This window comes from Macaca fascicularis, chromosome 16 (assembly GCF_037993035.2).
Source record: "Macaca fascicularis isolate 582-1 chromosome 16, T2T-MFA8v1.1".
NCBI lineage: Eukaryota > Metazoa > Chordata > Mammalia > Primates > Cercopithecidae > Macaca > Macaca fascicularis.
The window spans coordinates 7,989,078-8,000,527 of NC_088390.1; the positions used below are offsets into that span (position 1 = coordinate 7,989,078).

The 11,450-nt window shown below is 53.1% G+C and overlaps 2 protein-coding genes across 6 annotated transcripts; both read right to left on the bottom strand.

Moving 5' to 3' along the window:
• Positions 1 to 985: 985 nt before the first annotated feature.
• Positions 986 to 9,255, bottom strand: KCNAB3 (potassium voltage-gated channel subfamily A regulatory beta subunit 3). Of its 3 annotated transcripts, none has more exons than XM_005582808.5 (14): positions 8,631 to 9,255; positions 7,215 to 7,258; positions 7,090 to 7,127; positions 6,777 to 6,856; positions 5,466 to 5,510; positions 5,339 to 5,383; positions 5,091 to 5,134; positions 4,186 to 4,272; positions 3,506 to 3,591; positions 3,236 to 3,356; positions 3,059 to 3,153; positions 2,810 to 2,930; positions 2,555 to 2,643; positions 986 to 2,279 (listed from the first exon to the last, which is right to left on the bottom strand). In XM_005582808.5, exons 1-14 carry the CDS (start codon positions 8,870 to 8,872, stop codon positions 2,202 to 2,204), a joined length of 1,215 nt encoding a protein of 404 aa, XP_005582865.3. In that variant the 5' UTR covers positions 8,873 to 9,255; the 3' UTR covers positions 986 to 2,201. The 3 variants fall into 3 exon arrangements, with proteins under 3 accessions (XP_005582865.3, XP_065388799.1, XP_005582866.3); XM_065532727.2 differs by having other exon boundaries at positions 8,291 to 9,255; XM_005582809.5 differs by lacking the exon at positions 4,186 to 4,272.
• A 532-nt stretch (positions 9,256 to 9,787) lies between these two features.
• Positions 9,788 to 11,392, bottom strand: TRAPPC1 (trafficking protein particle complex subunit 1). 3 transcript variants are annotated; one of them, XM_005582815.4, is made up of 5 exons: positions 11,348 to 11,392; positions 11,167 to 11,265; positions 10,943 to 11,013; positions 10,450 to 10,588; positions 9,788 to 10,173 (listed from the first exon to the last, which is right to left on the bottom strand). In XM_005582815.4, exons 2-5 carry the CDS (start codon positions 11,263 to 11,265, stop codon positions 10,045 to 10,047), a joined length of 438 nt encoding a protein of 145 aa, XP_005582872.1. In that variant the 5' UTR covers positions 11,348 to 11,392; the 3' UTR covers positions 9,788 to 10,044. The 3 variants fall into 3 exon arrangements, with proteins under 3 accessions (XP_005582872.1, XP_073874610.1, XP_073874609.1); XM_074018509.1 differs by lacking the exon at positions 10,943 to 11,013; XM_074018508.1 differs by lacking the exon at positions 10,943 to 11,013 and having other exon boundaries at positions 11,167 to 11,356.
• Between the last annotated feature and the right edge of the window lie 58 nt (positions 11,393 to 11,450).

Below are 11,450 nucleotides of genomic sequence, written 5' to 3' on the forward strand. Positions count from 1 at the left end.
TGGTGTTAACCTCACCATGTCAAATAACCACTACAGACTCGGTAACACCATGTGCTTTCCTCTGGACTTTGGACAGGAAGTTTGTATTTATTTAGTGGTTCTATGATTGTCTCTCTCCTCAGCAAGATATATGAAGGTTCTGAGTCTGGTTTTGTTCACCTTTGTATCCCTGTGCCACACCATAATAGGACTCAATAGACAAATACTTGCTAAATTAATGAATGAGGTGAGTGATAAATATGGCAAATGTCTATACACAAAAGAGGTGTGACAATAAAAGAAGGGTTTTTTTGTTTTTGTTTTTTTTTAAATCAAAGGGTTTCCAAACCATCTCTGAAGGTAATTATAGGAGGAGTGGTGTTTGTTTGCTTGTTTTTAATATTTTGAGCAATGGGACAGGGTTCATTAAAATAAGTGCATAACCCTCTAGGATAACTAACTATTTAAGGAGAATCCTATTTGGGATTGATAAATTCTCATATGTTTGTTACAGAATAACTAATCATAGTTTAGTCATAGATTTTACTTACTTGTTTCCTCCACAGTCTTGCAAAATGAGTGGGAGATAATGGGGTGGAAGTACGTATTAATTAGTTGACTCGGTTGGCTGCTAATCCAGTAAATGGCATGCTGCTGACTTTTCTCTTTTGGAAATTGGTTTAACTCTGCTTGCCCAGCTTTTGGATCAAGGAAGGATGAGGATGGGTAGAAGGGAGATGGGCAGGTTGTATTTAAGGAACGCAGAGCTCATCCTCCTCTGCCTTGTGATCTTTAAGGTTTTAACTTTCCACCCAGTTCTGTCCCAGTAAAATGATAACATCTTTCCTTCTCTCTGTATTCCCTCAACCTCAGACCACTCTTCACTTTACCTCTCCATCAAATCACAAAGCTTCAACCTCAGAACAGCATCTCCCACTCAGCCACAAGTTCCTTGGCATATGTGTGGGTATCCGGCGAGAGAGAAATGAGAAGTACAAGGAAGGAGTATGGCTAATATTACTTTAAATACAAACAAATAAGGGCAGATAGCTAGGTCTTTCATAGAAAGAGGAGGAACAAAATTATGAAGCCAGATTTCTGGGTTCTAAGGAATGTGGTAACTGAAGGAAGAAAACTGGGGCCTGGGGTATCTGGTGTCTTGGTCCTTAATGAGAACAGTGACTAGGAGCCTGATGCCTGGAATGAGCAATGGAGAGAAAGCTAATGCTGGGAGCTTTCTAATGTTAGGGGGCGAGAGGGCCAGGCAGATGAGACTGTGACCCTAACCTCCCAAGCCCCTGCAACATTAGACACTGTGAGGATCAAGCTGAGGTTTATTTACAGTTCCCTGGGAAGTCTTACAGAGGAGGGGCCATCATTATTGCTTTAGGGTTATTGCCAGGAGGAAGACTGCAGTTCTCCACTGCCAGGTAGGAGGCCCTGCTCAAGGCTCAAAAGTCTATACCCAGACCTTTTATGTCAGCCCCTGGTCTCTGCCCGTGACAGAGAGGCTATCACGAATTCCTGCAAAGAACAGCCCAACTGTTTTCCAAGGGCCACCCCGGCCACTTTCACCAGACTGCAGTGTAGATGTGCTATTAAATTTCCCTCTACTTTTGTCAGTGCTGTGCCACTGTAGGCCCCACGCCGACCACCCTCCTCCACCTCTAGGCTGGGAGGCAGGGTCCTGGTTTCCCAAAGATTATCATTTACTTCCCCCCAGGACCAGCCTGGCTTCCTTCGTACCGAATACCCTACGAGCCCCGTTTCCTGTGTTCCAGATGACGTCACAACTCACTCACTAGGTTACTACCTTTTGATGACATTTCAAGGGCCGCTTTTGAGGTACTCTGCATGTTTCTTGTATGTGGTGGGTTTCTGTTTTTGTTTTCTTTTCTAGGCCTCAGGAATAAGGGGAGGAGAGTGGGGGGTGAGACCAAGTGGCAGAGAGCCGACGGCGAGTAGTTCATGCCCGGTATTTGCAAAAGGGCTTAGAAGGACTCAGCAGGGGGCGGGCGTACTACTTTCTCTCTCGACCCCACTGCAAAAGGATATGGCTTTGTTCATGCGTATCACTACTCGAAGCCGGGACTCGTTGGTGGGCGGGGCTACCCTGGCTCCGGCCGCTACGTGGAGGGATCCGGAGCGGGAGAGGCGGCTGCGGGAAGCGGGTCTTGGGCGGGTGCAGCGGCACGGGCTTGGGTCGCTGCGCCCGAGACCGACTACTTCTTGGAATGCGACTTGTTTCCCAGGAGCCCGTCTATTTCCATCACCGTCTGTGGGGTCAGCTGGCTCAGCACCTGGAGGAGAATGGGGTGGTGGCAACGGCAGGCCATGCTGGGTCACTGAGACAGGGCATGGGGTTCCAGTACGGGGGAAGCACCACAGTGGGATCAAGTGGCAAGGCAAGAGCCGCAGCTGTACCAGTGCCTCGGTTTCCAGCTCTGGGACCTCACACCTGCAAAGTCAGGACTTTGTAGTGGGTGACCTTATAGGGCCATCCTGGGTTGGAGAGCGTGGCCTTGACTCCTGGGGAAGGGGACAGATAGGCTCTGTCTCAAAGTCCCCGGCTCACCTGTAGCGCGCCCAGGTGTTCCATCAACTGCTCCGCACTCGACACCCCCAGCAAGACAGAGCTGACACCCTCACTGCGGAGACACCAAGCTGGGGCCAGAGGAGGAAAAAAAGAGAACTGATGGGGCACAGTGACCACATAGATTTCAGAAGTGTCTCTGAAGACAAGGGTCCTCCCTAGGGACAAACCAGCTTTAGGATGGGCTTGGGAGCATGTCAGGAGGAGACAGGGCCCCTGCAGGGTGCAGGGTCTCACCAATAGCAAGCTGGGCCACTGTGCACCCCAGCTGGTGAGCGACCGGGAGAAGGTCCATGACTTTGGCTTGTTGCTTCTTGCCATCTTCACTCTGCACTTTGTCCTTCAGCCACTGGTAGCCCTGGAGGCCAAGGAGAATCAGCAGAAGACCCTGCCATCACCACCACCACACCCACACAGCAGCCCCCCGTAACTCCCCCCAGAGCAGCTCACAGCCCAGCCCTGCCATCTGGAGCCCCCAGATCTCACCTTGATGGAGGCCCTGCAGGTATCTGGGACTCGCCCATCATACTTGCTAGTAATGAGACCACAGGGTAGAGGGTACCAAGTGACTGATCCAACTCCTAAGGGAAGAACACTGGGTGTCAGGAAAAGGACCTAGCCATGGATGAGGCTAAGGTAAAGGCAGGGATGAGGGCTGCAAACCAATCTTGTGGTAGAGCTCTGGCAGCTGCATCTCCACCTTCTCCCTCTGAAACAGATGGTGCTCCGCTTGTTCACACACTGGAGGAATCAGATTGAACTGTCTGGCCATGGAGTAGGCCTCCTGTGTTGGGGTTGGGGAAAAGATAGGGGTCAGAGCACTAATTCAATTTTCTTCTCTGCCTTCTGCCCCAGTGCAGTGGGCTTTGGAGTAACCACGTGAAAAGTGGGAACCAATTGTGGGACAGGGGCAAAGTGGGGTCACACACTCACCATGATTTCTGCAGCCCCCCATCGGGACGTTCCCCAGTATAGGGCCAGGCCCTGGTTAATGACATAGGTCATGGCTCGCACAATCTCTAGGCACACAGGAGAGGGAAAGCCTTACTGTCAGACTCCTGGAATCTAGGACTCCAGATTTGCAGACCTCCACCTGCCCCACCAAGGCCCCGGCATCTCTATGGAGTCATGAAAGTTAATGTCTATTCTCTGCCTCCCTTTCTGTCCACATCCTGGAGTCTCAGCCTCCACTGTGGAGTTTGGGAGGCCTTGTGAGCAGGGGCTGGCTTCCTGCTGAGGGTTTGAGGAAGTGCTCAGGTTTTGTATTTTAGATTTTTTGAGGCAGGGTCTCGCTCTGTCACTCAGGATGTAGTGCAGTGGTGCAATCATAGCTCACTGTGGCATCAAACTCCTGGGCTTGAATGATCCTCCTGCCTCAGCCTCCTGAATAGCTGGGAGTACAAGGCACACACCACCACAGCCCGCTAATTTTAAAACATTTTTTGTACAGACAGGGTCTTGCTATGTTGCCCAGGCTATTCTCGAACTCCAGGCCCCAAGTGATCCTCCTGCCTTGGCCTCCCAACGTCCTGGGATTACAGGAATGAGCCACCGTACCCAGCAAGGAAGTGCTCAGTTTTGAAGGACTGTAAGGGTTGGGGTGCTGCTTTTACCCTCCATAGGACAGTTGGGGTCTGAGCGATTGGCAAAGACAATGTCCACATATCCCAGCTGGAGGCGTTCCAGGGATCCTCGCAAGCCTGGAAGTGGGGTAAGGAGAAGAAGATAAGCACCTCAGCTTCAGTGTACTAAGAATTCAGCCCACCTTGGGCGGGCGCGGTGGCTCAAGCCTATAATCCCAGCACTTTGGGAGGCCGAGATGGGCAGATCACGAGGTCAGGAGATCGAGACCATCCTGGCTAACACGGTGAAACCCTGTCTCTACTAAAAAAACATACAAAAAAAAAAAAAAAACTAGCCGGGCGAGGTGGCGGGCGCCTGTAGTCCCAGCTACTTGGGAGGCTGAGGCAGGAGAATGGCGTGAACCCGGGAGGCGGAGCTTGCAGTGAGCCAAGATCGCGCCACTGCACTCCAGTCTGGGCGACAGAGTGAGACTCTGTCTCAAAAAAAAAAAGAATTCAGGCCACCAGGCACGGTGGCTCACGCCTGTAATCCCAGCACTTTGGGCGGCCAAGGTGGGCAGATCACCTGAGGTCAGGAGTTCGAGACCAGCCTGGCTAATGCGGTGAAACCCTGTTTCTACTAAAAATACAAAAAATTAGCCAGGCATGGTGGCGCATGCCTGTAATCCCAGCTACTTGAGATGCTGAGGCAGGAGAATCCCTTGAACCCGGGAAGAGGAGGTTGCAGTGAGACGAGATCGCGCCATTACACTCCAGCCTGGACAACAAGAGCGAAACTCCATCTCAAAAAAAAAAAAAAAAAAAAAATTCAAACCTTGCCCCCTTACCATGGCTACCTAAATCCCTACTCAAAGCCTCTAGAAGTTCAGAGAATGTTCCCTACTCCGCTGGCTTCCATATCCCCTCACTTTGGGTTCCCAGCCCCTAACTCTCACCCTCAATGATGTGCTTTCGGCTTAAACCTCGCTCGGTTTCCGCCCTGTAGGAAAAGGTAAGTCAAAGATGAGACGTGACAAAGATAGGGGACCAGGGCTGGCTTGGAGCCATAAGGAAATGGGATTGCATGAGTCTTCACAGGTAGGGTGCGGACCTGGTGGAGGATAGCTGTCCCCACCCCCACCCCATACACCTTCACACATTCTTTGTAGGCCTTCTCCACAATCGCAGTGGGGCAGTCACTTACTGTCCTCCCCAAAAAATCTTGGTAGTGATGACATAGCTTGATCTCCTGGAAGAATAGAAATGGGAGAACCAGCAAGAAAAGGATTTTTGGGTGATCACATCCCCAGCAACCCCCAAAACAGTCTCACCTCCAACCTTTGCTCTTGAGGATGTTGCCTAGGGTTCTTTCAGCCCTAAAAGAAACATAAGGCAGAGCCACTGATCCCTCCCAAGCCAATCAATCCCTTCCTCTCCTCCCCACCTTTTCATCTCTTGCAAGGTAGGATATAAACCAGGAGTCCATTTCAGCTCACAGCCCCATCCTGGACAAAATAAGAGGACTCCTGGAACTAGGGGTGTAGTTGTCTAGTTTTCATCACGTATTCAACAAATATCTGTTGTGCATTAACTATGTACCAAGCCCTGCTGTGGGTGCCAAAAAGATAGAATAGGATGAGCGGAAAGAGGCCAACTATGGTGGAGCCAGGAAGGATGCTGCCTTGTCTAGCTTCAACTATCTGGGTTGCCCTCCCCCTTCTTTGAGCCTCTGCAAAATCCCACCCGTCCTCCAAAGCTCAGCTCAAATTCTGCCTCATCCATAATGTGTTCTCTGAGTGCCACAGTCTATGGTCCAGCCTTCTTGTCAGCTTCCATAGAATTGGCTACATAATTTAGCAAAAAATTATGAGCTCACTTGTGACAAGTCTTACTTGTGTCATGGTGGACTGTTACTGAAATGTTTTACCGTTGTTTAATCCTTCCTATCGCCCGTTTTTGTTTCTTTAAGCACTTAGACTGTGTGCACTTTTGGAGACACGTTGATTCTTCCTAGAAGCAGCACCTGCTCTGTGCTTGGCTCTGTGTGGGTACTTGGAGAAGAGCGAGACAAGTTCCATGGAAGGAGGCCTCTGACTGGAGCAGCTAATATAGCTGCATAAACCATGAATTGTGTGTCAGAAGGCAGTCCACAGTGCTTTAGGAGCTCATGGTGGGGGAGGGGGGTGACCAACTCTGGGAGTTGGGCAAAGACTTCTTGAAGGAGCAGACACTTGGGTCAAGTGTTGAAGATGAGCAGAAGTGTTTGCTCGATGGGGCAGAGGCAGGGTAGGTCATCCTAGGTTTTCCCTGCTCCTAGTGTGAAGCTATCAATGTGTGATACAGCATGATGTGTTTGAAAATTCATCTTCGTAATCCTCATGTAGTTGCACATAACTAAGGCCTCAGATATATTTGTTGGCTTTATTTAATGTAACTACACAGCATGCCCATTAACTTCTAAGCCAGAGGGGGACTGATGTTGCGACTGTAACACCTACAATGCTTTAGGGTTCCTCTGCCAAAGGGTTGGAACTTCACGTTCTCAGAAGTCCCAGGGTTCTTTAGAGGGAAAACGAGAAGATAATCCCTGGGGTCCTCTCAGCCTTCCAAATGGAGCTTAGCTCTTTCACCCCAGTCCTTACTTTCCTGCTGCGTAGACTTCGGCGGTGTCAAACAGGTTTACACCATGCTCATAGGCTACGGTCAGCACATCCTCCGCTGTCTAGGGAGGTGAAAGAGGTGAAGATCAACTACTGCTCCTCAGTTACCTCCCTCACTGCACTCTAACCCATCACATCTCAGCCCTGGGTTCTCTAGTCTCTCCCCTCTCCCCATCCTCCAGCCTCAGATCCCTCATTCCCTGTACTTGTTGTCCAAACCCCTATCCAGGTTAATTTCTCTTTTTTCAGGTTCCCTCACCCTCACCACCCTGATTCTATGTCCCATAACTTATACCTCATCTGAGATCTGAGAACCAAATGTGAGCCAGGTACCTGAAAGAGAGAAGCCAGGCACATGAGAACTGCAGGGGGCAGACCATGAAAGAATACCCCCTTTCCTTAATCCCTATTCTAACTCACCTAGGCCAAGACAGGATACCCGAAGACCAGACTTCCCCAAGTTCCTGCAAGATACAGAAGCAGTGGGAAGGGGTGGAGGCTCCATTATGGACCTAGATTATCAGCCCCCAGCTCCTCTCCTTCCAGACTGAGAAGCCCTTAGGTGTCTCAGTGCAAATAAACTAGACCCAGTGGGCCTATAGGATTGGGCAAGTGCTATCTCCAGAGCAGAGGTCCTAGGAATTTTGTCAAAAGGACAAGTGAACCATAAGTGACTGTTCCTCTGGAGCCACTGTCCAGAGTCTCCATTCTCTCTTATCACATTGAAGATGTGCTGTCAGGTTTGTCCTTCTTGTCTGTGTTTGAGTCATCTCTGGGATGTGTGCAGTGAGGGGCTGGGAGGAATTCTGTTTGATTGTGGTGTTTGATTGTGGCGAGTTTGTGAGACCAGGCCCTCAGGCAGAGTGCTGTGCCAAATGGCAGATGCCAGGTTAGAAGAGGTAAACTGAGTCAAGTTCAGGCATTCAGGCAGGCAGGGGTCCCTGGCTAGGCTAGGCAGATGGGCCTGGAGGAAAGGCAGATTGAGGACCTGGGGGGAGGGGGGAGAGTAAGACAGAAAAGCTTGATTCTCCCTCTCCACTCCCTCTGTTCCTATTGGCTTGTGAAGACTGTCTCTGAACCAGTGAGCCCCGCATCCTCCCAGAGCCCCCAACCCAGGTGTCAGCTCAGCTTTCCAATCAGGGCCACCATATAGAGGGGATCAGACTCTTCAGGCGACAAAGCAGGTCAGATCAGTGACCTCAGCTCACTCCCCAGCAGGAGCCCCTCCCCTACCCCCCACTTCAAGTTCTGAGCCTCTGGTCTGGCAGTCCTCTGAGATAAAGTCAGTTACATTTCAGTCTACCCAGACCCTGTCCCTCAGCATGGAGATGAAAAATGTGGTCCATCCTTCCCACAGGCCCTACTCCCCTTACACCCAAGAAAGGTCACAGGAGACCTAGCCTTTGGGGCAGGTGGGGGCAATATTTGGGTCAGGCACCCCCGAGCAGGCCAGAGTGAGAAGCCGATTCCCTCCCTCCACTCCCCAGGACACGGACCCAAGGACATTCCACTGGAGGGGGCACAGCCTGGAGATCCGTGTAGCATGGAGATCCGTGCATCCCTGACCTTCCCAGGGGTAAGGAGGGAAGCTCAGGGGCATCCCCTGGGTCTGACAGGACCCAGTCAACCTTGGTAAACTTGATTCTCTGGTAGTCAGGGGTATCGACAGAGACCAAGAGAGGGACAAAGTGAGGGAGTGCCAGAGACGGGAAGAAGAGAAGGAAAGAAGGGGGACCTACTTAGAGAAGTTTGAAGGGGTCTTGGCGGCCATCTCAAGAAGCCTCAGGGGTCCCGAAAGGAAAGTGGAAGGGGTGGGCTGCCCGGCCACCCCCATACCTGTATTTCATGCCAGTGCCTCGGCCGGTGCTCTCTCGGAGGGCCCCAGCGGGCGCTGGGGGTCGGGGAACCAGTGCAGCTCGGGCCTTGGGGCCAGACCCTCCACCCCCCGGAGGATTCCCGTGCCCCGCGCCGGTCGGCCCGCCATTACCGCCCCCGGGGCCTGGCCGGGGTCCACACAGACGGTCCTCACTGCTCCGGCTGCGAAGGTTCTGCTCGGTACACGCGATTGACACCTGCATGCCGGCTGACCGGGGCGGGGGAGGGGGCTCCGAGGGGACGGGACGGGGGAGCAGGGAAGCCCGAGGGCGGACCACCGGGGGCGTAGTGGGGTGAGCCCCGGCAGAGAGGGAAGGCTGAGGAGGCTGCGGCGGGAGCCGCCAGGCAGGATCGGCCCGCGGGGGCGGGCTGCTGGAGGTCGCGAGGTTTGCGGCGGGAGGGAAGAAACGCGGGGGGCGCCAGGAGTGGAGGTATTCAGTTACGCGGGACACAGGTGCAAGGAGTAGGAGGGGGAAATGGACGAGGGTAAAGGTCGAGGATGAGGTAAAGATCTCGGAGGATAAGGACCCAGGGGGAAGTGGGGCGGGAGAAAGATGCCACTTCAGCGCGAACCGCTGCGGGACCCGCTGGGCTCCCAGCCGCGTCGGCAGCGGGCCCAGCTCATCGGCATGCAGGCACCGCCTCCTCATCTGCATAGAGCCGCCCGCCTCGCAGCCAAACCTGCCGGTCATTTGCATAAGCCCCGCCTGCCGAAGGCTCCGCAGCTTGAATATTTTCTGAGCGGAATCCGGGAGGGTGGCTCCTGCACCATCTGGGACCCAAGGGCTGTCAGGCTTCCCCAGGCCCAGTGGTTCTCAATCGGGAGGGACTGTGTCTCCCAGGGGACTTTTGGCAAGGTTTGGAGATATTTTTGATTTCATGCCTGTGCTATCAGCATCTAGTGAGTGGTAGCCAGGGATGCTGCGAAAATCCTACAAAGCACAGGACGGTCCCCACAATGAAGAATTATCCAGCCCAAAGCATCAATATTCCCACAGTTGAGAAGCCCATCCGCAAAGCCACTTCGTAGTCCTCAAGGATGTGTGGCTGCCCTACTTTCCGCCTTCATGCATGGGGCAGGACTGAGAGGGCCCTCAAACCAACACGCTCAGGCCGCAGAGAGTGGCAAAAAGTTTATTCTGTGCTTCTCGCAGCATCAGGTCGGGGATAAAACTGGAGAGCGGGCCTGGCGTGGAGGTGGAGGGACTCTGTGGGCTTCATTCTGGTAGGAGGAGAGCATCAGGGCAGGCCTTTACGCTGTTGCTCTGGGTGGGGGGTGGGGGTGCGGGGGCTTACAGTGGGGGCCCTTAAGTGGCACAGGTTCAGAAGGGCCCCAGGCAGACAGGAATTCTCCTGAGACATGAGGAAGGTTGCTTCAGCCAGCCCGGGCGGAGAAGAAGGGCAGAGAGCGAACATAGGAGTCCAGTCGGGAGCGGAAGAGCTCACTTTGCACAGTTTGACCCAGCGGGCACAGGGGATTCTTCACCACCAGCTCCACATACAGCTATAGAAAGGGAAGATGTTAGAGCCAGTCTTTGGATACTTGTGGTTTTTAGCCCCAAACCTTGTATAACCTCAGGGGTGTGTAAATGCACAAGGAAGAAGGGCTGGAAGACAAGCCCTCTCTGAGGAGAAAGTGGTGGTGGCAGTTAAGAACCTAAGGGCCCCTGAGAAAACTCTTGAGTTCAGCAAACATATAGTAGGATTAGGGCAGGGAAGATGAGGGAGTCTTGGGGTTCTGATGAACTCTGGGGTATGGGTCCCCGGGGCTAGCACTGACCGCACTGTAGATGTGATGCAGCACATCTCGGATGGGTCCCACGCCCAAGTCAGTATTCATGACAACTTTGATCCCAGTGGGCGTCTCGTAGTAATGGAGTTTGTAACGGCTAGTTTGGAAGGCCAGGAAGCCATCCTTCCTGCAGAGATGAGGAGGGTGTTAAAGAATGGGAGCAGAATCTCTCCCAAAGAGATACTTTTGATCCCCTCAAAGGTCGACTCCCTCTTCATCTAAACATATCCTTTGTAGAAGCCTGGTTGAGTAAATACATCACCCATCCTCACCCCTCAGTTTAGCCTCCACCAACCTCTCTACTTTCAGACCCTCCCCACCGCCACTCCTGCCAGCTCCAGCACTCTCGCTCCGGACTCAGCCTCTCTAAGTACCCTTTCCCCCTCTGGAGGCCAATGCTCCTTCCACTTCAGAAAGTTTCCCCCATCCCCAAATTCCCAAGGCTAGCCTTCCTCCCAACATCTTTTCTGACTCGGCGTACATGTCTAGCGGGGACATCTTGCTGACAAACGAGCGGATAGAGAAGAGCATCCCGTACATCAGCTTATACTCCTGGAGGGAGAGGGGCAGAGTTAGCTCTCGGTGGATGCGGGAGACGGGGTGGGGGCTGGGAATGAGCTCGGGTTTGAGAGGAGGGGCCGGGTTGGGACTATAGGTGTTTGGAGATGAGAGGTCACCCGGGCTGCACCGGGGCCCTCTCGTCACCTCCTCCTTGGGAATCCCTGCTTGCTTCTTGCGGTGCCATTCGCTGTAGTGCAGACACACTCCATTCCGGTCAAACAGGTACAGGTTGTGGACAGTCATCTGCAGGGCAGGGAATGTGAGCCTCGGCCCCCACTCCGTGGGATCAGGTTCCCGGACCCACAGCCTTCCAACCGGGACTCACCGGAACTGCTCCGAGTGCCTGTCAGGAGTTACTTCCGGTTTCCACGGAGCTCCGCCCCTTGGGGGGTTCTCACCCAGCGGCGCCGGGGCATTAACTCCGCTCC